The sequence below is a fragment of the Netta rufina genome (genome assembly GCF_964035555.1).
Source record: "Netta rufina genome assembly, chromosome: 1".
Classification (NCBI taxonomy): Eukaryota; Metazoa; Chordata; class Aves; order Anseriformes; family Anatidae; genus Netta; species Netta rufina.
The window spans coordinates 3,518,392-3,546,319 of NC_140123.1; the positions used below are offsets into that span (position 1 = coordinate 3,518,392).

General features: G+C 45.0%; 2 protein-coding genes across 3 annotated transcripts; one reads left to right on the top strand and one right to left on the bottom strand.

Annotated features, from left to right (window-relative positions):
- Nucleotides 1-3,653: 3,653 nt before the first annotated feature.
- AQP11 (aquaporin 11) lies at nt 3,654-14,225 on the top strand (the record flags this gene model as incomplete). Its single annotated transcript, XM_084281568.1, has 3 exons — nt 3,654-4,248; nt 9,333-9,449; nt 14,102-14,225. 3 exons carry the CDS (start codon nt 3,654-3,656, stop codon nt 14,170-14,172), a joined length of 783 nt encoding a protein of 260 aa, XP_084137694.1. The 3' UTR covers nt 14,173-14,225.
- Nucleotides 14,226-17,455: 3,230 nt separating this feature from the next.
- Nucleotides 17,456-25,970, bottom strand: CLNS1A (chloride nucleotide-sensitive channel 1A). 2 transcript variants are annotated; one of them, XM_084286850.1, is made up of 7 exons: nt 25,821-25,970; nt 24,230-24,366; nt 21,868-21,972; nt 21,278-21,388; nt 20,995-21,168; nt 19,669-19,753; nt 17,456-18,062 (listed from the first exon to the last, which is right to left on the bottom strand). In XM_084286850.1, exons 1-6 carry the CDS (start codon nt 25,937-25,939, stop codon nt 19,686-19,688), a joined length of 714 nt encoding a protein of 237 aa, XP_084142976.1. In that variant the 5' UTR covers nt 25,940-25,970; the 3' UTR covers nt 17,456-18,062; nt 19,669-19,685. The 2 variants fall into 2 exon arrangements, with proteins under 2 accessions (XP_084142976.1, XP_084142975.1); XM_084286849.1 differs by having other exon boundaries at nt 21,868-21,975.
- Nucleotides 25,971-27,928: the final 1,958 nt, after the last annotated feature.

Below are 27,928 nucleotides of genomic sequence, written 5' to 3' on the forward strand. Positions count from 1 at the left end.
GTACTGGTGTGCATGGAAAGGAAAATGGGAGGCAAGGATGTGGAGTGACTGAAATGGGGAGGAAATGGAGATTATCAGAGAAAATGGAAACTACAAAAATCCTGGTACAGGGCAGGCAGGAGCAGAAGGTAAAGCTGGTGTGTGGAGGAGAGGACAGAGAAGACACAAGGAGGACCTGGAATCAGATTCGGAGCCAGCCATGCCACAGGGAAGAAGAAAACGATGAGCCAAACCCATTCAGTTTACGGAAACTGAATGATAAATTTTAAAACGAACTTAAAAATATATTCCAGATATGAACATGCACTTTTACAAATGACAAACTTAAGGGCTTGCACCTGGATCTAGCAGGTCCTTACTCTCACCTAGCGGTGGCAAGAACACGAAATAAAACTGCTGTGGGTGCACGCCAAAGCTGTTGCTTGGAATGACACTGCCATCTGGTGGTCCCAAAAAACACCCTTTTAGTACACCGGGGGGGTACAATTGCTTGGAGTTGGTCCAGCAGGAAACTGTGACTTGTTTGACCCCTTATTCAAGCAATAGTCTGAGGCTCCGAAGCAGGCTGGCAATAATTTGTATGTTCTCTGGCAACGTGCAACCTGGAGACTGAACTTGGTCTCCACAAATTGTGTGTCTGGAGCATAAGGAAAGTGGCGTTTCAAAGCTGCAGGGGGAAGTTTCGATACAGGCTGGGGCAGTACGTGATTTTCAGGTGCTGAGATCGCTCAGTATTTTTAGCACAATCACTTTTTAGGCCTTGGGAATTAACAAGTGTTCCTTCAACCATCACCTCTTAGCAGTGAGCCCTGTTGCCTAAAGCAGTACCCTCCTAAAAAATGGTAACTTCATTAATTTGATCCTTACTTCTAGCAGGACATGCCTTAATTTCTTCCAAAATCTAACCATAAAGGATATAACTTTTTTTTTTTTCTTCTATATTACAGTTTTAGGATACAGAAGGCTGCTGCTGAGAAAATCAACTGCTTTTCCATGAAGTTGCTTCAGGACTTATGTACGGTTATTGCAGTCATTACGTCTCCTGCGTTGCCTCACATTTCTTGACATCTAATCTTGTAAAAACAATAAAGGCCAAATATTAACGACTCCACCATTTATTCCTTTCCTTTCTTTACGTTATCACTTTTCAACTGTTGTGTTTTGTTGTTGCTTCCCTGCTGTTAAAAACATCCCCATTTCTCACAGCCGAATGATCCTTTTGGAAGCTGAGCCTCCTAAATGCTCCTCTATCCCCAAACCTCGTAAGATCAGATGTCTCAGTGGTCCTACATTTCTGAAAACAAGGAAGAATTGGTTCATCATGTCACACCCTCTAAGAGAAATGGTTCTGTATTTTGCAACTTTGATTTCTACGGTAGACTGACCTTCAACTAAAAGTACGGGTTCGCTTTTGTTGCTTGGAAGCAGTATATTTGTGTATTGCTTTCTTGCAAGAAATGCAGTCGTGCAGATCCTGATCGGTCAAAAGTCGTTGCTACAAGGTCTGATAAGTTATCATCTTTGGTGCCACCTCGTGGTACGAACACTGGATCCTAGAAACACTTTACACTTGCCTCTTTTGGCAGGTGTGCTTATTGTAGTGGCAATCGTTGTCAGCACTGCTTCGGTTTTACAGTTCACAAAAGCAAGATTTCGCCGCTCCTAGAATTGCGACACCAGTGACAGGGAGGTGGGAAAGGAGAAAAATGCACTTTTATTCTTTCCACGTGGCGGAAATTTAAGATGTATGTTAAAGGACACACGGCACAGCCATTCGTGTGCTCAGAAGCCCCCGAAATATTTCTCTCTCTCCACTGCAAAACATTCACAGAAAGGGGAACGACCACACAACTGTCAATTAGCACCGCAGGTAGAGATTGAAGGAAAGCTCAGCTCCAGCCTCAGAGCAACAGGACGCACTTATGCCAATTACCTCACAGTGGGCTCTTCCTTCTCAGACACTAGAAATAAAAACATTGTAAAGGAGGAAATCTCAGTTTCTCCGGGCCATCTGAGGCCCTTCTGGGCCTGCCCTGAAAGTCAACCTTGCCACCTCCTGCAGCATGAGGACAACACCTATTTTTAGTTTTACTTCTACTGGAGACGGCCATGTATTGCCTCCAGTCTCCTTCTGGCACCCTGTCAAAGGTTCTTCTCCCAGCAAGCAGCAGAGAAAGAGGAAACTGAGTTAACCCAACCATTTTGTTGGTCTTTTCCAACCTTAATGATTCTGTCTTGGACGTGGTGCTTTGGGACATGGCTTGGTGGGTGATAGAGGTGCTAGGGGGATGGTTGGACCAGATGATCTTGGAGGGCTTCTCAAACCTTAAGCGGCTGAGGGACCTGGGGGGGTTTGGGGTGGGGAAGAGGAGGCTCAGGGCAGAGCTTATTGCTCTCTGCAACTGCCTGAAAGGAAGGGGTGGGGAGCTGGGCGGCAGCCTCTGCTCACAGGGAACCAGGGCCAGGAGCAGAGGGAACTCCTCGAGTTGTGCCAGGGGAGGCTCAGGTTGGCAATGAGGAGACATTTCTGCTCAGCAAGAGCAGTCAGGCCTTGGGACGGGTTGCCCACGGAGGTGGGGGAGTCCCCGTCCCTGGGGGTGTTCAAGGAGAGGTTGGACGTGGTGCTTGGGGACAGGGTTTGGTGGGTGATGGTGGTGGTGGTGGGATGGTTGGACCAGATGATCCTGGAGATCTTTTCCAACCTTAATAACTCTTATTTTAACACACCTGCCACACACACACCTGCAGCTCACACACAAGTCCCAGGGATATGTGAAACCACATTAACCCCCCACCCTACCAGAGACCACCACCAGCCCTTAACACCCCTCACTCAACCCCCCCCCCTCCCTCCCCAACGACCACCAGACACATTTCATTTTTTATTTTCCTTTATTCCAAACACCGAGGGGGGACAAGTCTCGCCGGGAACACTTATACATGAAGGAAAAGCGACAAGAAGGGACCAGGGGCACGACCGAGCCCGGCGCCCCCCTCAGCTCCCCTCAGCCGCAGCCCGCGCGCGGGAACGCGCCCCGCACGCGCCCCCCTCCCCTTTTACCCCCCCGCCTCCGCCCGCGCAGCCGGGCTCGCTGCGCATGCGCAGTGCCGCCGCCGGCGGCCGTGAGGCGAGGGCAGCGGGCGCCGCCGGTCCTCGCCGCGCCGTGTGGGAAGCGATCTTTTTAATTTATTTATTTGTATTTTTTTTTTAACCGTTTTGCGCCTCTTCGCGCTCTCCCTAAACCGGTCAAGGGCTGAGAAGGGGTAATGAGCTCGGTATTTTTTTCCTTCGGGGTGGTAGAGAGGGGTTTGCCCCTGCTCGTCCTCATGCTCCCCCTGTCCCGCCTCGCCTGAGGGGGCCCCGCAGGCCCAAGGGGGGCTCCTGCCCTCCTTAGGGAACGAGGGGACAGGGCTTCCAGAGCCAGCACCCCCCTCAGGCTGCACCCCTGTCAGGCTGAGGGGGAACCTGCCACCTGGCAGGCTGTGGGCAGGTTGGAAAAGAAGCAGCTTTTCTTCCTTCAGGGGCTGAGCGCTTCCATCTGCCCTCCCTTTCCCTCTTTCTTTTTTCTCGTAGGTTTTGGTGGGGCTGGAGCGGAGCCAGCGCTTCCCTTGTGAGTCCTGCTGCCCTGTGAAAGTCTCCTCTCCGTCTTGCCATGGCCATCGGTGGCATCTGGCCGTCGCTGCTGCTGATGGCAGGCATCGTGGCAGCGGTGGGATTGTGCAGGAGCCTGGTTCGCCGCCGCCTGCACGCCCACCCACACCTCTGCTCCTTCCTCCTGGAGGCTTTCAGCACCTTCCAGGTGTGTGCGTGCACGAACGAGCTCTGCCTGCTCGGCAACGTGGAGCCCAAGCCTCACACGGCGCTCACGCTCACCTACGGTTTCACCGTCCTGCACGGCTCGACGCTGACCGGCAGCACATGCAACCCCTGCGGCGTCTTGCAGCCCCTCTGGGGCGGTGGGACATCACTCAAGGCGGGTGGGCTGAAGATCGGGGCTCAGTTCGTGGCCGCTGCGCTCGCCAGAGTTTTTATGCACTTTGTCTGGAGGCTGGGGATTGCAGAGGCACATCCTGGAGCGCTCTCGCAGGGCTGCAGCAACCCCATGCAGACTACAGAGGTGCAGGCTTTCTGCATAGAACTGCTCTTCTCGGTCGTTTTCCAGCTGACCATCCTGCAAGTGGAAGCTGTTAAGCCCAGCTACCGAGTCCATTTGATCGCTCTTCTCATCACCATGCTCGTTTATGCAGGTCAGTCCTTTTTTCTCCGTTACTGCAATCGAGTTGTAACTTAAAAATTGTGAGAAGCAAAATTATTTTTATTTAAAAAGCCTCGTAGAAAAGTATTCGATCCTACAAACGCAGAGTTCATTTGGAGTTCATACAAAGTTTGCCTGGTTAGATTCTCCTGCAGGTGTGGCGTTAAGAATGAAGTGAGCTGTGCATTCAAAGCAACGTTAAATCTACAAGTGAATGTGGTTAAGAGACACCGGATCACTTTGAAAATAGCTCGGTGAAGGATTGTTTCATAATGCAATTTGATACAGAGTGCGAGATTTCATGCAGTGTGTGCCACAAAGTGATTTCCGAGAGGCGTTGTGAGGCAGCAGGGCTGCCTGCATCAGGAGAAAATCCCTGATTGTGCAGACCTGCGGGATGGATGTTCTGCATTTAAATGCATAATGCATATCAGTGCAGTTTATTCTGGTTAACTTAAATCTGGACGTCAGAAGCAGGGAGGGATATTTATGGAATGCATGCAGGATGAGCAAATAGTGTCGCATGATTCGAAGTACTCATGAAACCACATGTTTAAAAGAAAAAAAAGGTGCTTTTTATATCAGGGCACCTCCAGATCTCGTGTCTCTGTAATCCTCCTTGTTGCCCTGTCCTTGCTTTTGCCTCTGGGTCACCTCTGGCCTCCCAGAGCTGGGACAGTCACCTGCACAGCCTCCCTGGGTGGCTGGGAAGGAAGAGCTGCAGAGAGGCAGCGTGAATGTTTGTGCTGGCTCCTCGTGCTCCTTGTGCTCCCCAGCGAGGTGGCAGCTTTGTCACTTGAGGGCTGCTTGGCAGGGAGCAGCTTGTCCTGGGAAGGAGCCTCTGTACTTCAGGGTGCAGGGAGCTGAGGGAGAGGTGGTCACGGAGCTGCTTGCCCCAGCTCAAGCTTCAGCTTCAGAGGAAGTCATGCAGGGAATGATTTCTGAGAGGAGATCGCTGCCGTAGCTGCAGGTATCTGCAGTGGTACTGAGCTCTTGTCCAAAAGACAGAGGTGAATTATGCTCCCTAACACAGCAGGACAAAAATAGAGCCAAATTTTCAGATGCATTAACGAAAAAAGCCTCACTCATTACATTTAGCTGAAATCATAATAGCGGAAAGATTTTACTCCGTGGATAATTTTGATAATTAGCGATTTGAACCACTTTCTCAAATTAATCTTTGAAGGCAGAAGCGAGGTGTCGCTGCATTTTGGCACACCAGGTGTTATTTCTGAACGGGTTGGTAAAAGTGTAGCCAAAGATTATAGCACCTCTCCTACAAGCCAGAAAACTTGGATTACTGATTTCTTAACATTCCTTTGCTGCTTAGCAAATGTTCCTGTAAAATAATACGTGTCACGCTGCTTTTCCCTCAGCTAGTTCATGCAGGGAGTTCATGCCCAGTGCTCCTGGCCAAGCCATCTCTTTCCAGCAGGAGAAAGCTGTCTACCAAGTTGGCTTCTTGTCGTAAACTTGGACTTGTGACTATCCAGAGCAGTCAGTCTGTGTGTATTTCTAGGAAATATCAAACCTGCAGTGCCCAGGCCTGTTTCCCAGGCAGTTTGTGCTGTATCTTGTGCAGAACGCCTTGTGCAACCTGGATGTTTTTCTTTCCACTATACCTGAATCAAAAATCAAGGCTATTTTTAAAAAAAAAAAAAAAGTGTTCCAGGGAGCAGATCTGGAACCTAGTTTTATCCTCTCCCTAGTGGAAAATGTATTAATTCTTGTTCACCCTGCTCCACGCTTCCTAGGGTTTGCTAGGATCACAAAGAAAAGGTGAGAATGCCATCCTGCCCCTGCAGCAGGAACAAGCCTGCTAGTTACTGTGCGCTCCTAAGGTAGGGTTGAAGCATCTTTAAGTAGCAGAGGGCGTAAGAGCCAAGATTCCTGCCCCTGAGGTATCCCACCAGGTGTGGGAGCAGGCTGCTGCTGTGAACACCTTTCTGTGATGGGGTCAGAGGCTTGGAACAGATCCTTACCATCATGGAATGAAACATTCACCCCAGAGTGCTGAGAGAAGTGTTGCTTTTCCGTGCTGAGAAGAGTGCTTTGACCACACAGAAGGAAAATTGAACACCTTCCAAACTGGTCATTACAGTAGTGGCCAAGTGCTGGTGCACAGGGTTTGAAGACAGGCAGATCCTAATGTAGCTGGGCTAATCATTCTCAGGAATCATCTGCGCCTCTTCGTTAACTCTTTGTGAAGAATTTGAGCACTCCTGTAAAAGGGATGGATCTTTCTTGCTCACCCAGCACCAAAGGGTGAGCACCAGATTTAGGGAAACTGGTAACACCCCTACTTTACCCAACAGAAGTATCAAACAGTTATAATATTGTGTGAATAATGCTATTTCAATCTTTAATTTGAAGGATACAGTGTTTTGGCTAGGAACTCCGAAAGATGCATTCAGTTAGAAAATAAAATCTGTGATAGTGGTTTCTTTGCACACTGATTGTGCCTCCAGGACCTGCGTTTATTACAGTCGTGAATGAATCAGAAATGTTAGAAAATACATCTCAAATACAGTATATCACATTTCAGCACGTCAGTTATCTTCAACTGCATGTTTAAAAGCTATATCCCAAAGAAGAATGATCCTAAATGATCCCTAAAAAGGGACACTAAGGAGTATCTCATACTCACATTAAATTTGGTTTGGATGGAATGTTAACGGTTAGCCACATCTCTGTGGCTTATAGCCATCTACATTTGTTGATACATGTGCAGGGCTAAAAACCATTAAATTGTTCTTTTTTTACAGTTGACTGAGTTAGATTGATGGAAAAAAAGTAAGTGTTGTTAGGTCACTGTGTGTGCCCATGAAAGTTACTTAGGTAAAGCATGCAGCTTACTCCAACAAATAACATCAAGTTATGTTGTAAGTGTTTTCAAAATTACAGGCTGTTCCTTTAGCATTTCTTTTACTTTTTCAGGGAAAAACATTCAGATTTTTTTTACATTCTATCTTACGCTGGCCAAATTTTTATAATAGCAGATACTGTACAAAAGAGAAAGAAACAAAACCTCCAATACTGCATTCGTTTTGTTTCTTCTACAAAAAAATGAGAAAGAGAAAAGGTTGTGCCTATAAATATTAAAGGAATGATTCAGAAGCTGAGGATGCAGACCATATATATGCTGGTGAAGAACACTCAGATACTTCCTTTGGGAAAATATTTATTAGGGGAAGAAAAAAATCCACCTTTTGAGAGCTTTTTATTTACAGGCAATATTACAGTGAGTTGAATAAAACTGGTAAGATATTTCTGAGCCTAACATATTGAGGTAAAAATGATGAGAGTATTTTTAATTCTACATTTCTCCCTAATTTTGTTTTTTTTGCTTTTAGTAATCTTAGAAGTTAAAATTACTTTCTCAGTCGTTGTGCAGAGCACTCACTACCTCACATTTTTGGGTTTTCATGTGTGCAGTATCAAAGATCCTACACTACTTTTTGCCATCAAATGATTTATCCTTTCTAGTACACAGACTCTGAGGTGCAGCTTTGTGTTTCCTATCACGCTTTACCATTCTTTCATGTTTTAAATGTGGTGTGCTACCAAAGGACATTTTAATCTAACAAATATTTTTAAACATGATAATACAAGTGCCCCTGTCCTGTGGTTTATATTCCAGCAGTTCCTAGTACTGAAGAAGTAACAGTTAAAACTAGATCTTATGTTTAATATCTATTCTGAAACAGCATCTGCCTCTTGAGAGTGAAATTCTGCTCTTAAATGTGTGTTTGTGGATACAAAAGCAGGAGCTGTGAGTCTGTAAACAGATTAAAGTAAAGTAAATTATGTTAGATGGCCTTCCAGGCCACGGTGGAATTTGCACTTGTCTCAATGTGCAAAGTAAGACTTCACAGTAAGTAGGAATTGCTGTTGTCAAATCAGAGTAAACTGAATCGGTCAGCAAGGATTAAAACCTTTCCAAGCTGCAATAGTGATAAAAGAAATGGGGAGGAGTATATATAGAGAGAAATACAGAAGAGAAGGAGAAAGACCTTACTAAAACTTCTGGTAAATGATTGCATTCATGACAAACGAGGATTACAGCAGTGTGGTGTGTGTACAAAGGGCAAGGTCAAAGCTCATGCCAGCTTATTTGGCCTAGGAAAATCACAAATATGATTTAAGAAACTAAATAGATACAATTACACACTACGATACGGGAATAAATTAATAGATAGAATAAATATGGGGCAGCTAGTAAATAATAATACCAAATAGAGAGCTTTTTAACGAGCAGTGCTTTTTCAGCAGGGTTGCAATGAGGGGACCAAATCATATCAGAATTAAAAACACTTACCTCCCAGCTCATCTCAGTGTAATTGTAACTTAGTCCCCACAATGTAATATGTTTGGATCTCATTTAGAAAATGTCGAGGCAAGTTCATTTACATCTAAAGCCAGAGGGAAGGAAAGATGTTCAGCTTCTTTAAACTTCTTGTAAGAGAATGAGAGGGGTTTGCTTTTATTTTCTTCAAATAACATAGAATGAATGTGAAGGCTTTTCCCCTGTTATTGCCCTGAGATAACCCTAGAGTTCAATAAATCAATGTGATAACAGTGTTCTGTACAAAAATATACAAGTAAGCTTAGCAAGAACAGCACTTGGCAGTTTTCTTGATTATCTTGCATATATGTTACATGAGACAAGAAGATTTAATAAAAGCTCAGTATTTGTTTGCTGACATTTGTGTAATTTCTGCCCTAAAACTGTGATGCAAGACAGATTATAGTTATGTCAACAGAAACATTTAACATGAACCAAACCCATATCTTCACACAATATTTGTGATAAAGAGATAAAGGCAGCTGTAGCCTATACTTTGGGTATTTTAAAATACATTTTAGGAAACTGTTAATAAGTTAATCGTGTGTCATCTGTTTAAAAAAGAAAAAAAGCTGTGCAGAACTGTTCATCTGTTCAAGTGGTTTCTGCAAATGCATTTTATTGCAGGGTAAGTGTTTCTTGCAGTGGTGTGTAGGTGTGTTTCAGTATTGCATTTGAAGTAGGTATTAAGCAAGATGGTTTAATTTCATGCTGTTTATATTTTGTTTCAGGTGGAAATCTCACAGGAGCAATATTTAACCCAGCATTGGCTTTTTCATTACATCCAAAATGTTTCTATGACAATTTTTTGATTTATTCACTAGTCTATTGGATAGCACCATCCTTAGGTAAGTTCTTAATATTTTATGTATTTAAGAAAATGTTACTTTGCACATAGTTCAAAAATCAAGACGCAGATATTCTTTATTTGATAGTCTACTTGTCTTCTGGTTTAAATAGAAGACACTGAATTGTAACATATGCGTAGAAGTCATTCAGAGTCAGGGCTTCCTTCTGCAAATGCAGGCTGTGTATTTTGAACTTAGTTCATGCTTTATGTGGAGCACCCATAGTAGTAGTCAGTTTTGTGAATCGAGCATTTAATACTGAGGTTTAAACACCAGTTTTATGCTCAAAATAATATATACTGCTTTAATCAGTTTAAAGAAACAACCACGTTAGGATATAACTGCTTAGTTTTTGTGTCATGGTCAAAGTCTAAGTACTTCTGGGATGCTTTGAGTGGTATAATGTAGCAAGGGACAGGACTGCACAATGCTAAATGGAAAATAGGTAGGGTTAACTAGTTAGTTATGGACCAACAGTTGTTTACTCTGGAACACGATCCTTTTGGAGCTGCCTGCTGTTTCAGATTTTATGCCTGAGTATTAAAACCCAGCTTGAGATGTGTTGCATGTCCTTACACTGACCAAGGGCCAACTTGTAGATTACAGCAAAGTGTTAAAAAGGAGAAGAGGCTACCTGAAAGTAAACATTAGCCTGATAAATTTCAAAGAGAAACAAGTTGTTTAGCATGCTGTTTCTATCTTGTTTTGTGACAATATACAAAAATATGGGGATGATTAAATTAAAAAATACGTATATTTTTAATTAAAAAATAATAAATCCGGTATTAGAACAATATGCTCAATTATTACTACTATAATATCACCTTTTTCATCACCATAGTGTCCAAACTTTGCCGTTTCCATTCCATGTTTTTCTCCCAGTCACTGTAGGAAACGATCTATTCTTAGTTCAGGAATAAGGAACACACATGTGAGTAACTGGAATTTTTCTAATTTGAATTCTGGTTCATCTGGTGCAGACGAAAACACTTCGTGCCATTGATTGTTTACAGTTACTCCTACCAAATCTTTAGCCTTCTGTTATATATAAAGAGGCAGTCAGCTAATCCCGAGTTCTTTCATGACTTAATCCTATTAGAAGGCACGACAGTGGTATTGGAAACAAGGTGAGTCCGTGAAACATGCACAGGAAACAGCTCCTTGGTAAGAGTAAATAACTATTTTTTTCCTTCTTCGTGCATTTTCTACCAGAAGTGGCTTTTGGTCAGTCAAAAATGGAGAACGAATTTCAGTTAAAACTATTTTTTTTTGTTGTTAAAGCTTGTAAATTTTGTTAAATTACATATCCAAACATGACGACTAAATGGAGTACTAATGGATGACTAATGTGTGCTGTTCCAGTTAATAGCTAATGAAATGTTTTAGGTAAAGCTTATGGGCATCACCCAGTTCCTAATCAAACGTAGGATATTCCTCAGAATTGAAGTTTAGCTTTCTGTTACTTCACCTTATTTCAGTCTGATATCCATCTTGAGATTGTCTGGCTTCTCAGTATGTGACCTTTACTATTTTCACAAGTGATCTAAAGAAACAGGAGAAATTCTGAAACACCGTGTTCTACTTAATTAGCGAGACACATCCTGCAGAGCTGCTTTGCAGAAAGCCTTCAGGTGATCTCAGCTTGAGTAAGAAAATCAACAGATGGTAATTCAAACAGAACCATGAGTCAAGGAATGTAGGATGTGGTTGGGGAATAATGTTACGTTTCTATGAAAATGAAAAATTATGAAGATAAACAACAGTTTATCATTGGTCAACGTAAAGGCAATACATACAGAATATATCAAACACTTTTTATATTTTACCAGGAACTTCCAACCAAGTAGTTGTGAAGATGTGAACGCTGGAGACAGATCATTTTTTGCACAGTGGCACTACTGTAGCCAAACATTTCATTACAGATGTCAGGCCTGTGGATCACCTGCAGGGCAGAGTAGGCTATTGGTAACATGAATATCTCATAAAGCAAGGGAACTTCATGAATACATAGACCTTGTTTTATTATAAAACGAGAATTTTAAGGTGCCTGAGGTGGAAGAATAGGGGAGCTGAGACTATTTGAAAACTGAATCAATGAATATGTGAGTGCAGATCTACAAATCTAACATGAAATGTTCAACATGAGAAATTTAATCTAACATGAAATGACATTTTTCTGAAAATAATAGAAATTCTTCCAAAAGTGGACTGAATTATGAAGAAAATGGCCTGCTGTGATGATAAGAAAATTCTCATGAGAACAACCTCTAATACATAAGCAGATGATGAGGGAAAGGATATTTTAAATGTAGTTGTAAAGACTGCTTTCAGAATCCATGTGGCAGTAGAAATACTTCCAGACTTCTAGAAACCCACAGAGTCATAGCGATACACTAATTTGTGTCTCATTTTCCCAGCATCAGCATCTTGGATGGTTAAATTACTTTGTTCTTGTTTGGGGAAATTCTTGTAGGACTGTTACTTAGGGGTTTTTGTGATGTGGTATAATAACTACCATGTGCAGAAGCAGCATGGACCAGCATACCACGAAACTTCAGATTGCCTGTGCCACGTATGATACGATCTCATTTATGGGACAGCGGATACCATGAGGACCAGGAAACTGAGGCTATTCAGTGTTAATGGATTCCCTGATCTAGCTGTAAGCCAGTTCTTAACCATCACTTAAACAGTTTTCTTAGAAAGTACTCTGGGAACAAGAGGAAGATTGATTATCGTCTTCACAAGAGGAGGAGGAGGATATAGAAGTTTCCTGTTAGGATAAGCAAGTTTTCTAGTGTCTTACAGCCATTTGTGAATGTAATCTTGGAACTGTAGTTAAGAACTCATTTTTCAAAATGTTTTCACTGAAGTTTCGTTGCAGGTGATTCTTCAGTAACATTAAAACAGCTGATTCCCGAAGTGAATAGAGGTGTCAGCGAGTGTTTATGGCTTAGCTTAGGCAGTCCCAAATTCTTGTGAGCACAGAGGCAGTGAGTACAGGTGGAACAAAGACGGTTTCTCTTCCACTGCCAAAGGAATTCATGTCACTTGTCCAGGCACGATCACACCATTAGTAATGACCGTGACAGAGCTAATGCTTCTCTTTCAGTACCAGGGAGATGGCAGCTACGAGTGGAAGAGTTGGTGGCAATATATTGGATGTGAGAGCAGTAAAACAAATCTCTCTTAGCTGGACAGGCGCCAGCTTATCCTGCCAAGTTACTGACACTACGAAAGGAGACTCAATGACTGTTGCTTTGGATGGGTGTTGCCAGAAAGATTGCTGTTGTTCCTTAGAAGAAAATTTTTTTTCACCATCAGGTTAGCAAACAAATGCCACAAAAGTCACTTAGCAGCAGATGTAAAGGGAGGAGGCTACAGGTGAAACTGTCACCTTTCTGCTCAGAGGGGAGGATATTCAGGTTTCCATCAGGTTCAGTATGTAATAAATGACAAGTATGCTTAAGATACACTTACAGCTTAGTAAAGAAACAAGAACTGCAAGTCCATTTGCAGTGAAGTGATCAGCATCTTGGGGACTTCGAAGACTTGCTCCCAAACAGGGAAGAACTGGTGGTAAATGTGGCCTCTTGGGCTGTAGTCCTTACAGTAGTTCAGTGGAAGACTTAGAAGAGTAAACAGCAGAGGACTTTGGACTTCAGACCAAAGTTCTGCTTAGTTAGGGAATGGGGAAGGAGAATTCCCTGGGAAGCTGCCCCAAAGGGAGAAATATCCTCAGAAAAGCTGATTTTTCCAAAAGCTTGCTGAGAGCTCAGTAACATTCTCACATGCAGGAACAATCTGTCATGCAGTTAGTCTGGGAATTTTGACAGAAAGCCTCTCCCTGTGAAAATGTAATGATGGATGGCACGAAAAAGGCTCAATGGCTTTTTTTTCCTCATTTTTCCCAAGCAAAGCTTGCTCCCAGACCTGTGTGTAAAACAGTAAAGTTTTGGAAAAGAGGCAGTAAATAGAGTAACACAAGAGTAACAGTGTCATCTTCCTTTCTGAAACAGAATATGTTGTTTTTTCAAGAAGAGGGGGAAAAAAAGTCTTAATCCACTTTTTCTGTGTTTCAGTGCCCTTCTTGGGAAGAACGTACCATCTCTAACTGCCATTTGTTTTGATTTAGAATAACCTCTAATATGATACTGACCTTAAAATAAAAAAAAATAAAAACCCATTATCCTAAAACCATTTCTAATGCCTAATACCAACTGAAACAGACACTGCTACCCAACTCAGCCTTATCCCACCTACTGAGGAATTAAGGTTTGGTCACCATCACCTGTATGTCCTTGCTGATAGCAAAACAGAAGGTGCCCCCATCAGCTTCAGCTGGTCAAATCTGCTCTATCTTTGGCTTATATGCCCCAGAAATAAAACCTTCACTATCCAAAGAAACACTTCAGTATCAGCTCATAAGAATCACTTGCATGGTTCACTGAAGCTTTCTTTGTGGAAAAGTTTGTGTTTCCTAAAAAATACTGGTTGGCTCTGCCCTTTCAACGGGAAATTCCATGCTGCTGCAACCCCTGCTGATGTAACTTGACAAATACTTTAACATAACATTTATTTTCAACTGATGCTGGAGAATTGTGTCCTTGTGTCCTTTAAATAAATGTTCTTTTTATATTTTGTCTTTTCAGGTACGATACTTGTGGCTTTTGTATGGAAATCCTTCCTCGGATACCCTGAGACGCCAACTTCTGAATTTTAGCAGAACTACTTCAAAAAAATAGTTTCAAGAAAGTTAAATTACAGCCACCTGCAGAAATGAATCTTACAGAAAGATGCTGAAATCAGCTTACACACCACCTGTCAATTGTATTTTCAGATTTCATGTTTTGGAATATTTCACTTAAAGCTTTGTATTCAAAAACTTACTTTGTAATAGCGTATCAGGATGCTGAGAGTACCTGCCAACAGTTTCTGTTAAGCCATACGAATGTGAAGGACTGTTAGAACGCTGCAACTTTGTCACTTTAGCCGTAAGTGCCATTCGCTGACCTTAATTACAGTGGCATATAAAACTAAGTTTAGATAAACACCCGGTCCTTTCAGGGTTTGATTTTACTGGATTCTTCCCATAAATGGCTCCTGTGAAAATGAAGCTGAAGATTTCATTCTTAGATTGATCTCAACATACTCCTGCTTGCCATACGCGTACCTTTGAGAGGAAGAGAGGCTGGCTGCTTGCTTTTCTACCCCCTAGAAGAATCTCCACAGCTTTATTCTAGAGGTAACCTACACCAAAAGCAAAAACCTGTAGGACCAGCAGTGTTTTACTAATACCCAAGCGCAGGTAAGTAACTCCTCCCTTTCTTTCAGGAAGGCTTTGTCCTGTCCTCTCCCTGTAGTTTATTGAATGTTGATCTTGTTTGAGAAGAGCGTTAACAAGGTTCTGTAACAATTCAGTAGACATGCAGGTAAAAGTGATTATAGAGGGGAGGAAAAAAAAAACAAACGATTTTATCCCAGCTTGCAGTCTTTTGCACACAGTAGAACAGACACAGTAAAGAGGGGTAAATCACATGGAAGGTGATGCATAGGTGGTTTTATGCAACTCCTATCAGATATTTTTCTTGATTAAATTCAGTTTTTCACTTCACTAGATTTGAAAAGCAAGATGGTTAACAGGTTATATAAAAATTCCAGTACTAGACCCCTCTCTACTCATTGTTTGTTCAAACTTTGTTCCCGTTGCTGATCCTATTCAAAGAGGTACAGGAAGAGTCAAGCAAGCTTTTTGCACTAAAATTGTGATGGGTGCTATTGTCGCTGTGCTTTTTGCAAGAGCTTGGGAAATAGTTTCATTTCCTACTTCTTGCTACTACTTTTTTTCCTCATTTCCTACTACTTTTTTTTCCTCGTTTTAATTTCTAAGGTATGTTTAGATTATACTGTGAAATGAAATCACTGTTTGGACATGTTTTTCATATAAAACTATTAATATATTAACTGTGTTCAGTCACTTAAAAAAAATACTAATACCCCAAAGAGAAATAGAACTGCTGGGTTATCATCATTCAGCAGCACTCTGATCCTGGTGCGAGTTGGCTCGTGGAAGGAAAGAAGCTTCAAGGCAAGGGCTACACCCCAGCACGCTGTGTGCCAGATAAAGCGTGATCCTTCAGCCGTTTGGGTATTCAGCCATTTATTTATACCTCAGCCGTGGAGCTGTAACAAGGAACAAAGCTGAGGCATGCAACCTGTGAACACCACGTACTTGTGGTCTTCTGCTTCTAAAGGAGACTTGTCAGGAGGCTGCTACCTGTCACTGCCTTGCTTTACTGCTTTTTATCCCTTTTAAGGTGAGCCATACATCGTGTGTGGTTTGGTTTTGTGTTTTTTTTCCCCTGGGGCTTGCGTTTCCTGGTATACTCAAGCCCAGTTTTTAGCCTCATTTCTTACGGAAATGAACCTTACGTAATGAATTAATCTGCACATCTCCTCTGAGCCCCTAAGGTCCAGAGGATAAAGGTCTCAAACCTCAGCGTCAAGATAAAAGGGAAAAGAGAAAGCAGAGAAACACCTACAGGAAGCCTAATGTTGTTAGAGACCCTACTTCCACATCATTTTTGAAGGACTGCAATCAAAGTCCGTAAAGCACAGAGGGCAGCTCTGATTTCTGTAGCTATGTTATTTATTTTGGCATAGTATACACCTTAACAGTGATATTTGCTATGTAGCTGGGTAATTAATAAGCTGTTGCTCGATTTCTAGTCACTGGATTTTAAGTCACTGCTAAAAAAAACAAACAAGCCTTAAATTGACTAAGGGAAAATGAAAGCAAAGAAAAAAGGAGGAAGAACATAAAAGTTAGAAAGTAAAAATTTTAACTTTTTTTTTGAAAAAATATTTTTACGTTCAAAGTAATTAATGTTTACGAAAGGTTTCCCAGAACACTTACAAATAGCTCGAATGCAAACTTTCATTAAAGATAAAACTTGCAAGTCCACATTGGACAGCACATAACCTTACTTGGGGCTCATCCAGATTTGCTTCCACCTGACCAAAATTAATCTCACACCATCGCTTTGACTAGAAGCGTTGTAAAGCAGCTGGATTTGGAGTTATCAACAGAAATTCTCCCTCCTAGAGCTTCCTACTGCTTCGACACAGGGCAGAGTGCTCAGCACAACGCTGCAGCCACCCTACACGTTAATGCTGCCTGTCTGCTGTGATATCTAACACAGTCTGCAGTTTAGTGTGAAAAACAACAGGAAGAGCACACTTCAGCAATTCAGAGTTACACCAAAACAAACAACAACAAGAAATACCGGTCTCTTTTAGCCACAAACAGTAATTTGAAATTTTATGAGCTCTCCTTCTGTGGTTTCTATCAAGGAGCTAGTAAAACAGTATGATTAGAAAAATGCAAGGCCTACATGCTGCTACCTTTTTACCTGCACCACAGAAAGACTTAATTCAAGAGTGAAGTTAATGTTGGTAGGTCATAATCAACACTTTTTCTTCTCTGCAGCTCAAGCAGCTGTTTGGCTTCATTGCTTTAATCCACTTAGCTCAGCTTTGGGAGGCTCAGCAACGAACAAAAACCTAAGTGTTAACGTCACAGAACTTCAGTTTTCCTTTCAGGTCAAAGCAAAATAGCAGCAAATGGTAACTGGCATTCCTGCTGCCCCCACGTGAAAATAATTCAAATAAAAGAAAATAATTCAAATAAAAGAAGATAATTCAATTTTGCTGGCATGGCCCCACAGCAAAAACATCACAAAGCAGAGAAGTGCAGCAGGAGAAGGGCCAGCAGGACCAATCCGTAGTGATCTAAATTTGGGTTCCTAAATCTGGGCTGCGCCACAGAGGACTCCTATCCTACAGAGGCACTTTGCAAATATTCTGGCCCTTCAGTCTCACCTGTGGGTAACTGATGAAAATAGCTTCACTTTTACTATTATAATAGAGCTCAAAACTCGAGGGATGTCAGCTCAGAGCTCCCAGCAGTTTGTCGAGGTAAAAGACCGAGAACTGCAACACACAGGTGGCTGTGAGATACAAAAATCTTAGTTTATTTAACAGTGCTGTTAACATTTAATACAAAGACACAACCCAGTTCTCATTTTCAGGACTTTACAGGTTTTATTCCATCTCTACCACCCAAACTTTGCTCCCAGACAAATGGAAGGGACAACAGTGAACTGATACCAGTTACTTGAGGGGCATGAAGCTGAGCTTTGCTTTTCATCCCTGTCTGACCTTATTTTCTTTCAGCTGAGCTCTGTAACATTTCCATTCCTCTCCATTACTCAATGAACAGGTACAAAAATACGGGAAGTTCTAGGACAATCTAAAATTCTGCTCTGCGTAAAGTTGTATTTCTGCAGTCCTAGAACTCCTTCTTTGAAACGACCCCTGCCAAGCCCCATTTACATTAGATGGGAGAGGTTTTATTACTTGTTGTGTGTGTGTGTGTGTTTTTAAATAACCCCATAGTGGTCACAAATGTCAACTCCTTTTTTTAAACATCTATAAAAGCATTTATAGACCGAGATGTCTAAGCGCAGATCATTAAAAGAAAGGTTAACTCCCGACAGTCACTGCGATGCCTTCAGTTTTACAGCTTACTCTGCAAGTGCCACAAGGAAGAATCTGAAAGACACAAGACACCACGTTTACGTCAGCAGCACCACAAGAAACGATTATTAATCGTTCCAGTAGCCACCCGGAGGACAGCACTTTAATTAAAACGCACTAATTTGCAGGAGGATTGAGCACCTTTGTCCCTGACAGACCCAAACTCAGGCCGGCACGCACGGACAGCCAGCTGCATCCCAGTGCCAGGGCACCACATCACGCCGCCACGCACCACTTGGGCCAGAACATTGCAGCCTCGTGATGCGAGGGACAAAATGCCACGCACCACGAGACCAAGTGGGAACGTCCCCCCCCGAACCACCAGCGAGTCTTCCAGGAGCTTCAGCGGGAAACTGCCACATCGCATTTGGGTAACGAGCAGTGACGTGTGACACGAGCAGCCCACAAGGGCGCCACTTCAGAGGCAGGGAGCGCAGTGCTCTCTGAGCAGCGATTGTTTTTGCTGCTCAGAAAGCCAAAAGGACCGAGCTGCTCTGAGAGGATAACAGCCAGCTCCCTCCTTGCCCGTATTTTGATGGCGCAGAACCAAGCAGTCTTTGTGCTCACGCTTGTTAGCAGAGCGATGAACACCTCCACGAGCTGTTCTTACATCACCCTTCCAGTTCTTGCTGCGGGTTTTTTGAGATTCCTTAAATTACACCAACAGCACGAGAGCGCCCTGCGCAATCACCTGCTTTGCATGGAGTAAGGTGCAGGAAGAATCCCACCCACCAAAGCTTTTAGGGACAGAGCGTGGCATTTGCTTTGCCAGAAGATCAACCAACGCCACTTCCACCAGCATTTCAGGTTCCTTACAGAGCTGCCACCAGCCAGCAGCTCCCCTGAATCCTGCTAGGTTCAAACCAGGCCAACAAGCCCTCGAATCTGAATTTTAAACAGATGGCTGTTAAAAATGGCTGCTTTATTTTTATCTTCGTAAAACCACGGGCAGAAATCTCGGAGACAAAGCCAGCAGAGCTAAGCTTTCCATTCAGTATCTGAGAGTCACCGCATCTAGAGCTTGGTTTTAAAATGTGTACAGGGCCACCAGCACCTCGACTTTATTTGCAAGAGCTCTGACACCACAGAGGAAACACTAATTCAGGACCAATGGCTGGGATCAGCGAGCAGGGACTCAGAGACTTTCAGAGCTGCAGGAGTTTGGGAACAAATTAAAAGAAGCAGTGGAGGAGGAGAGCAGACACACACACCATCTTTCCACCACAACCTTTCTCAGGGACCACAGCCTCTTCCTCAGCGCCGCTATAACCTCCCTCTGACTACTTCTGACCCATTTTCACTCTTTTTTTTTCAGCTTTCTTCCTATTTGTCCCCTTTCCTTCCTTCCCCCTCAGCTTTTGGCTGTCTGCCCCACAGCTTCTTTTCTCTGGCAGTCAAGTGGAGCAGTGAAGCGGGGAAGAAGCGCAGCCGTGGCAGCGCTGCACATCTCCCAGTGATGCGGGGCACTTGTGGACCCCTACAAGAGATGATTAAAAACTCCCCACGCTCCCAATAACCACAGCGACCTTCTCCTTCTCCCAGCTGCCATCGTGCCAACACCACGAGACATTTCCCGTCCGCACGTTAGAGGTGGAAGGCCTCGGAAGCCACAAGAACTTACAGCAGCACGCGTCCTCCTCAGTGGTCAACTTCTGCATCTTCAAACTGCCCCGCCACTACTGGTGCCATGTCCACCTCCATCCCATCTGCAAAAAAAAACAGCCAGTGCCACTCAACGCTGCAGGCTTGGAGGGGATGTTAGCATCCAAAAGAGAGCGAGTGCCCTCTGCTGACAAGAGATCAGCAAAGCACAAGATGTTTGGCTGAACTTCTGAGAAACCCTGACGTGCTCATAATTCTTTTTTTCTTTTTCCAGCTGCATCAGCCGGTCCCTTAAAGACATCCCCACATCTCACCCTGTCTTATTAAAGGACTTCAATACCAGATTTTAAATACTTCATTATTTTTTTTTTTAAATGAAGTTTTGCTGTAACAAATGGTGATTGCTTCTAACAGCTCTAGTTGGGCTCAGCTGGAGAGAAGCCAGATCCTGTTCTCCAGCAGCTCTCAGCAATCAGCAAGTTGAGGATGGGAGCAGCTGCCCCGTGCTGCAACGTCAAAGAGCAGCAACTCTGAAAGCGAGCAGCCCTGGGGACTTTAATAAGGGCAGGAAACCAAGGAGCTGTACCAGAGCAAATAAGATCAGGGTGGCTAATAAAGCTGATAAATTTGGCTCTGAGACATTTGACGTACTGGCTGTTCAATTTTTTTTCCCAATTTTCAAGATGTCGGGGTTCAGAAACCAGACAATTTTCTAATGAAGGGCTGCGCAAACACAAGTAAGCCACCTAAAGTTATCTTTGTATAAAATTGAGTCACAAAGCTGTGGAACAAAAAGAACCTATGAACAACTGGCAAAGGAAATAAGATTAAAAAAATGATCCACGCGAATCAGAAAAAAAAAGTGATTATTGTGCTTTTAGCTCTTCTAGGCAAGGGGATAGCTAGAAATCACAACAGCTACATCATTTTCAAACAGCAATCCTTGAAAAGATTTCAGGCTGTTCTAAAACACTGAGATTTATATAAAATAAATTAAAAAATACATTACTCAGGTGAAAGCAGCATGGAAAGAAAAAAGAAAATGTAGAGATCTTTCCATCAAAAAGAAATATTACTCCTTAAATACACACTTAAACAATTAGGAGCATTCAGAGATGGCATCCTTCAAAAAGCTGACTTAGAAAAGCAGGTAGGATGTTGTGTGTGCTTTTTTTTTTGTTTTGTTTTGAATCTGTTGCACTACATTTCCAAGATCCTAAATTCACGCTGAACCCCAAACAGAACTATTAGCCCGCAGCGTGCTCAGCGCTGGTGTTTAGGGACCAGCCAAGCTGCAGAGCCACCGCACTCAGCAGTTGTTTAGGAAGAGCAAAGAGCATCTTACCCTCAAACTCCCGTATCGAGTCCTCCGTCCTCACCCCAGCCATGTTGTACTGGCTGCTGACAGACTGCGCCAGCATGCCCTCCAGCCTCTCCAGTGTGGCCTGGCCTTCTGCGGTTAAATGCGACAGCCCCTCCTCGTACGTGTAGAAGGTCGGGATGTCGCCCTGCTCCAGCTCTGCAAGACAAGCCCGTGGCAAAAAGAATGTTTAGGTGAGATAAGTTGGTTTTTTTGTTGTTGTTTTTGTTTTTGTTTTTTTTCCCCAAAAGAAACAGCTCTTACGAACCGCGTGCCTCAACGTCGTACTCCTCCCCTTCGTAATCGTTGTCCGAATCCTCGTCTTCTGGGTCGGGGTGCAGAGCCTGGCATTCGCACATGGCTGAGAACATGGCTTCCACTGGGGAAAGAGAACACAACCGCCTTGTGGACACGTGGCCGAACGAAAGATGCTGCCCGTTTCCCTCCAGTTGGCTGCCGTGATAAAAAAAACTCCTTTATTTCTTCACCAAGACCTCACAAGAAGCAAAAAGTCCTGGACTGAAGGATCAGAGGGACTGAGAATATTCTTTTACCAAAACCCACTGAGTTGGTACTTAATAACATCACCAACAAGCAGCCAGGCTAGGAAGAAATCAGATTTCCTGGATCCAGCCAAGTGCTTTATCTGGTACACCTCCTCGTGTACTAGATCCTGCAAGGAACCCTCAGGTTCTTAAAGCTTGGATACAGCAGCAAGCTCTGCACAAAACAAATACATTCACATTTGCAGAGAGCTTGTAAGAACAGCCAGCATTAAAACTTCAGCCCAGCAACCAGACCTCAAAGTTAATTAATAATAATAACCATTAATTAATAACCATTTCCCTCTTCACTTACGGGCTGATTTGTCGCTCGGTACGAATCTGAATTCCGCTATAGGCTCAACATCATCGTCGCTGTCTTCCTCCTCCCCTTCGGCCATGGGAGCCTCTTTCGTCTCCTCTTCTTTAGAGAAAGTCAGATGTTAGAGAAACGTGTTTATTTTGTCCAGAAGAGTCGGGTTTATTCTTTAGAAAGAATAAAACCAGAAACCTGGACACAAATCCACAAAAAGCACAACACGCTCCCACCCGCACTGCAGGCACCCAAGGTCCTCTCACAGCACCTGGACAACACTCGCAGTGCGCACACAGGCTTGATTTACGATTCCAGGATTCTACATTTCCCTCTCCTGAGCTCTCCTGAAGTACCTGAACGCACATCTGATCAGTGCTAAAGCAAAACCACAATTCACAATCATATTCACTTACCTGTGTAGCTATATCTAACCAAATCTTTATATATCTGCCTCAAGATATCTTTACCTTTAAGATACAGATTTGATACATATATATTTTAAGTCACAGATGAATTTTATGGATCCTTAATAATCCTTAAAGCTTCCAGTTTGGCCCCTCCCAGGGTCTGACGTTTCCAGAAGCACCCAATTTCTCCTGTTCTTAGCAAGCCAGCAAGGTGGTGAGTAGAAAGGATCCTCAGAGCCAAGGACAACTGTGAGTAAAACCTCTCTTCCTGACCTCTGTGCCCCAGGTAGTTGAATAATTAAGCACAAGGTGGTGTTCTGGTTTCTGTAAACACAAAATCCATGCAGAGGATGGCTGCAGTTCATCCCTTTGTAGCTGGGGTCACTGAATGACAGCTTCAAAATTGTTTTCCCCAGAAAAAGGAGAATACAGTGAGGCTGTTGCACAAAGAGGGGCTTTTCTCACACACAGAATTGGCAATGCCAAGCACACTGAGAGGCCAAGAAGCTGCCAGTCTGTACCCCAAAAATAAAGCTCCCGGGGAAGCTCCCCAGTCCTCATCCAACTGACATCCCCAGGCTCAGCTCGCTGCTGCTCCATCCAGCGCTTTGCTTTCAGGGAAGCCAACCCCCGACTGCCTTTTTCTACGAACAGCTTGAGGACAAGGCACATAAACACAGGGCACAGCAAAAACTTCCAGGGGAAGAACAAAATGTACCCTGCCCGGCTGGAAAATCGAGACTCCTGCAGCTGACAAAGTGGAGAGGTTTGGATTTAACTCAGCGGCTAAAAATTACAGGGCAGGGAGAGATTTGGAAACTGAATGTTTGGGTTTCTCCTAGCTGGAAACGTAGAATTCACAGAGTTAAAAAATAAGAAAAAATGATAATAATGAAAAAAATATCAATCTACTAAGGATTTATAGATGAGAGCTATCACAGGAGGAGTTTCAGATTCTCAAACGCTTATCAGAATGAATTAAAAGTTGGAAGTGATCTAGTGTGAAGATCTTTCTTCACACTAGGCACAGTTCACTTCAGAGGAAATACAATTAAAAGTGAGGAAGAAGAATATTAGTTGTAATCTTTGTAACGACAGACTGTCAGAGAATATTAGCAGCACGACAGAAGGAAACAATGAGAAATATTAATAGTGTAAAATCGTCTCGGGCTCCTGAGATTCCAGCATGTAGATAATTTAAAGAAAAATTAAAGGCCAGCTTCTAACCTTTAACTACAACAGCCAGGGGGATGAAGAGGAAAGGAGGCCTGCTGAAGACTGAATGCTTGTTACTCTCCAGCTGATGTGGAAGAGTTTGTGACACATTTAATAAAGATATTAAAGGGCCCACCAGAAAAAAAAAAAAAAAAAGATATATCAAAAAAAAAAAAAAAGAAAACCCTCAAGCAAACAAAGAAATTGAAAGCTTGTTTTCTGCAGGTAAAGAGCACGACTGGCCAAAATGTTCTTTTTTTGGAAATGTGCAAAGATCCATCAAGCTCAGTAACACAAGCTATGGTCTTTTTGTTTTGTTTTTTAAGGGCAAACCAGGATGAAAGCTTCCAGGGTGATGGGAAGCAGCAGGAATTCATGAAACCCGGAGAGGGAAGCAACAGTGGCAGAAATTCAGTAAGACAAAAACGATGTGTAAGCACTGGAATCACGGGGAGACAGCAGCCAAAGAAAATTGTTTAAAATAAGTGAGAGAGAGCAGAGAACCAGGCTGCAGTGGCTCTACCTGCTCCTAGCCACGTGCCGAGGTGCAGCAGAACCCAAACTGCACGCAACGGGGAAACTTTCCTTTAAATCAGTTACCCCAAACCAAAAGGAAAATGGACAATAACACTTGAACAAACCAAAAATCAATTAAATTGGTTGAAAACACAGATGGCTCCCATCTGGAGGACGGGACGGCGCTGCTCGGAGCGGGCAGGAGCCCTGCGTGGGGCGCGTACCTTCAAAGTTGGCGTTGACCATGACGTAGAGGTGCTCCCAGGGGAAGGCGCTCAGGTCCCTGGACACGGCGTGCAGGCTGATGTTGGGGTAGTCCAAGGAGAAGCCGACGCCGGAGTTTTCCACCCAAGACAGGCGGCTAAAAAAGGGGGGGAAAAGAAAAAGAGGAGTTAGAATGATAGAGGAATCAAAGGTACCTGAGTCATGCCTGCAGAGATGGAAAGTGACACCAAAAAGTAACAGAGAGATCCCACAGCATAATGGGCTGCTTGAGCTCTCAAATGCTGTGGGGTTTTTTTGGGGTAGAGGACGTCCTTTTTGTGGAGCCAGGAGCTGACTCGATGGTCCCCATGAGCTTCTTCCACCTCAGGGTATTTTAGGGTAGCGTGAGAGCGAACAGAAGTACGGAGCAGCAGAAAGCGAGAGGACAAAACCAACGAGAATGCCACAGAAGTCTCCTGGTGTCAGGAAACCAGGCGGAAAGCAAGAGCTGGTGAAGTGGTGGCGAGGATTTCCCCCACACACGCCTCGATGGGGCAGCTTTCCACGCTCTGACAAGGCAGCACGTGCACCCAAAGGCTCTTTGTGCTCCGGGCTCTGGTTCTGCCCCTACAAGCGCTGGCATTTTAGGATGCTGGTGAAAGCTTCACACCATGCCCCAGACACGTGGGAGCTGGCTGGGGGACTCGCAGGCGCCTCACACGATGTTTTGTGATCCAGTTCGGAGAAAACTCGGTGCTGTAAGTACTGAGGGCAGCGGCTGTGTGAACAGAAGCCCTTCTGTCTGCGGCCGAGCAGCTGAGCACAGCAGCAACTGGAATTCCGGGGAGATTCCTCTCCTGGAGGAATGAACGCAACAGCACCAAGTGCTGCTGGCCTCAGAGCCCTTCCAGTAGGGGTGGTTCTGAGTCAGAGTTAGCAGGATGCTCACTGTTTGGTGTGAATTTTAGGTCAAAACTTGGTTTTATGACAACTTTGTCACTGCAGGAATAGCCTGTATTTAAGGTACTTTTCAACAAGTAAAGGAAACTCAAAAATTCATTAACAACAGCTGGCTTCTTGAAGTGTATGGCTCAGAAAGAGTTTAAAAATAATTATAAAGAGTTACAGAACATGGAAGCAGTAAGGTTGGAAAAGCCCTCCAGGATCACCTGGTCCAACCACCCCCCTACCACCAATGTCACCACCAAACCCTGTCCCCAAGCACCACGTCCAAGCTCTCCTTGAACACCCCCAGGGACGGGGACTCCCCCACCTCCCTGGGCAACCCGTCCCAAGGCCTGACCGCTCTTGCTGAGCAGAAATGTCTCCTCATTGCCAACCTGAGCCTCCCCTGGCACAACTCGAGGCCGTTCCCTCTGCTCCTGGCCCTGGTTCCCTGTGAGCAGAGGCCGCCCCCCAGCTCCCCACCCCTTCCTTTCAGGCAGTTGCAGAGAGCAATAAGCTCTGCCCTGAGCCTCCTCTTCCCCACCCCAAACCCCCCCAGCTCCCTCACAGGACTCGCGCCCCACACGGCTCCCTCCATGCAGCGGTTAAACACCGCCTGCCCCGCTCAAACCCCCCCAAATCCCCTCTCCTCGGCTCCCCGCGCACCTCTCGGCGATGTACAAGGTGCCGGATCCCAGGGAGCGCCCCGCCAGCAGCGCCTCGGTGTCGGGCTGCCGGTGCCGGACCCCCTGAGCGGGCGGCGGGAGCCGCTTGAGGAGCGCCATGGCGCCGCCGCCGCCTCCTCCTCCTCCTCCCTCAGCCGCCCTCGGAAGCGGAAAGCGCGGCCCCCCCGGGCGCCCCCCCATGGTGCGGGAGGGAGCGGCGCCGCCGCCATCTTGGAGCCGTTCCCGCCTTCGCTGAGGGGAGAGGGGCCGCCCGTGTGGTGGCGTGAGGCACTGTGGCACACAGGCACCATGGCACTGTTGCAACCTAACATGATAGTAACATGGAAGCGTGGCAAGCACCATGGCACCATGGCATCGTGTCAGTCACCATGGCATCATGTCACCATGTCAGTCATCGTGTCACCACGTCAATCACTAGGGTGCCATGTCACCATGGCAGTCACCATGGTGCTATGTCAGTCACTGTGTCACCGAATCACTGTCACCATGTCACTGTGTCAGCCACCATAGCACTATGTCACAGTATCACCACGTCAGCCACCATGGCACCATGTCAGGCACCATGTCACTGTGTCACTGTGTCAGTCATCACTGCACCATGTCAGCCACCATGGCACCATGTCGGTTACCATGGCACCATGTCAGTCACCATGTCACTGTGTCACCGTGTCAGTCATCACTGCACCATGTCAGTCACCACGGCACCATGTCAATCACTGTGTCACCGTGTCACCATGTCAGCCACTGTGGCACCATGCCAGTCACCATATCACTGTGTCACTGTGTCAGTCACTATGGCACCATCTCAGTCACCGTGTCAGTTAACCATGTCACCATGTCAATCACTGTGTCACCATGTCAGCCACCACGGCACCGTGTCACCATGTCAGTCACCGTGTCACCATATCACCATGTCAGTCACCATGGCACCATATCACCATGTCACCATATCACCATGTCAGTCACCATGGCACTGTGTCACCAGGTCAGTCACTGTGTCACTGTGTCAGTCACCACGGCACCACGTCAGTCACCACGGCACTGTAGAGCTGTGTCATCATGGCACCCCAACACGGCGCTGAGGTGATCTCCAATTCATGGCAGGAATAATTTGGGCTATGAGACTCTGTTGGGCTGCTAACAAAGGCAAAAATACATCAGCAGAGCCCCTACTCAGCAGCCGTCCCCACACACTCAAAGGGGAATTTCAGAGGGTGGCTGGCACTGCAGTGCCTGAGCAAGGCACATGAAGAAGCTGGGGAGGGGCCTGGGACACAAGTCCTGTGAGGAGCGGCTGAGGGACCTGGGGGGGTTTGGGCTGGAGAAGAGGAGGCTCAGGGCAGAGCTTATTGCTCTCTGCAACTGCCTGAAAGGAAGGGGTGGGGAGCTGGGGGGCGACCTCTGCTCACAGGGAACCAGGGCCAGGAGCAGAGGGAACGGCCTCAAGTTGTGCCAGGGGAGGCTCAGGTTGGCAATGAGGAGACATTTCTGCTCAGCAAGAGCGGTCAGGCCTTGGGACGGGTTGCCCAGGGAGGTGGGGGAGTCCCCGTCCCTGGGGGTGTTCAAGGAGAGCTTGGACGTGGTGCTTGGGGACAGGGTTTGGTGGGTGATACTGGTAGTAGGGGGACGGTTGGACCAGGTGATCTTAGAGGGCTTTTCTGACCTTAATGATTCTGTGATCACAGCCTTCAATCTGCAGCAGTGGAGTTATCTCCATCTCTTGAAAACTGTCATCGAGGCAGCACCGCTGCGAAGCTCTCTTCTCCCTCAGCAGGCGAAGCTCTTCAGGTTGGCAAATCCATCAGCTGCAGCAGGGCAACGTGTTCGGGAAGACCCCCTGCAACTGTCAGCCTGCCACCATGGTTTGTAGCCTTCCCTGTCATCACTTTAAGGAGTTAATTACTCATGTGTGCAAACCCAGCATCTCACAAACACAAAGAGATTATTAGCAGAATTGGGTCTTCAGCTTTAGGATAGGATAGGATAGGATAGGATAGGATAGGATAGGATAGGATAGGATAGGATAGGATAGGATAGGATAGGATAGGATAGGATAGGATAGGATAGGATAGGATAGGATAGGGTAGT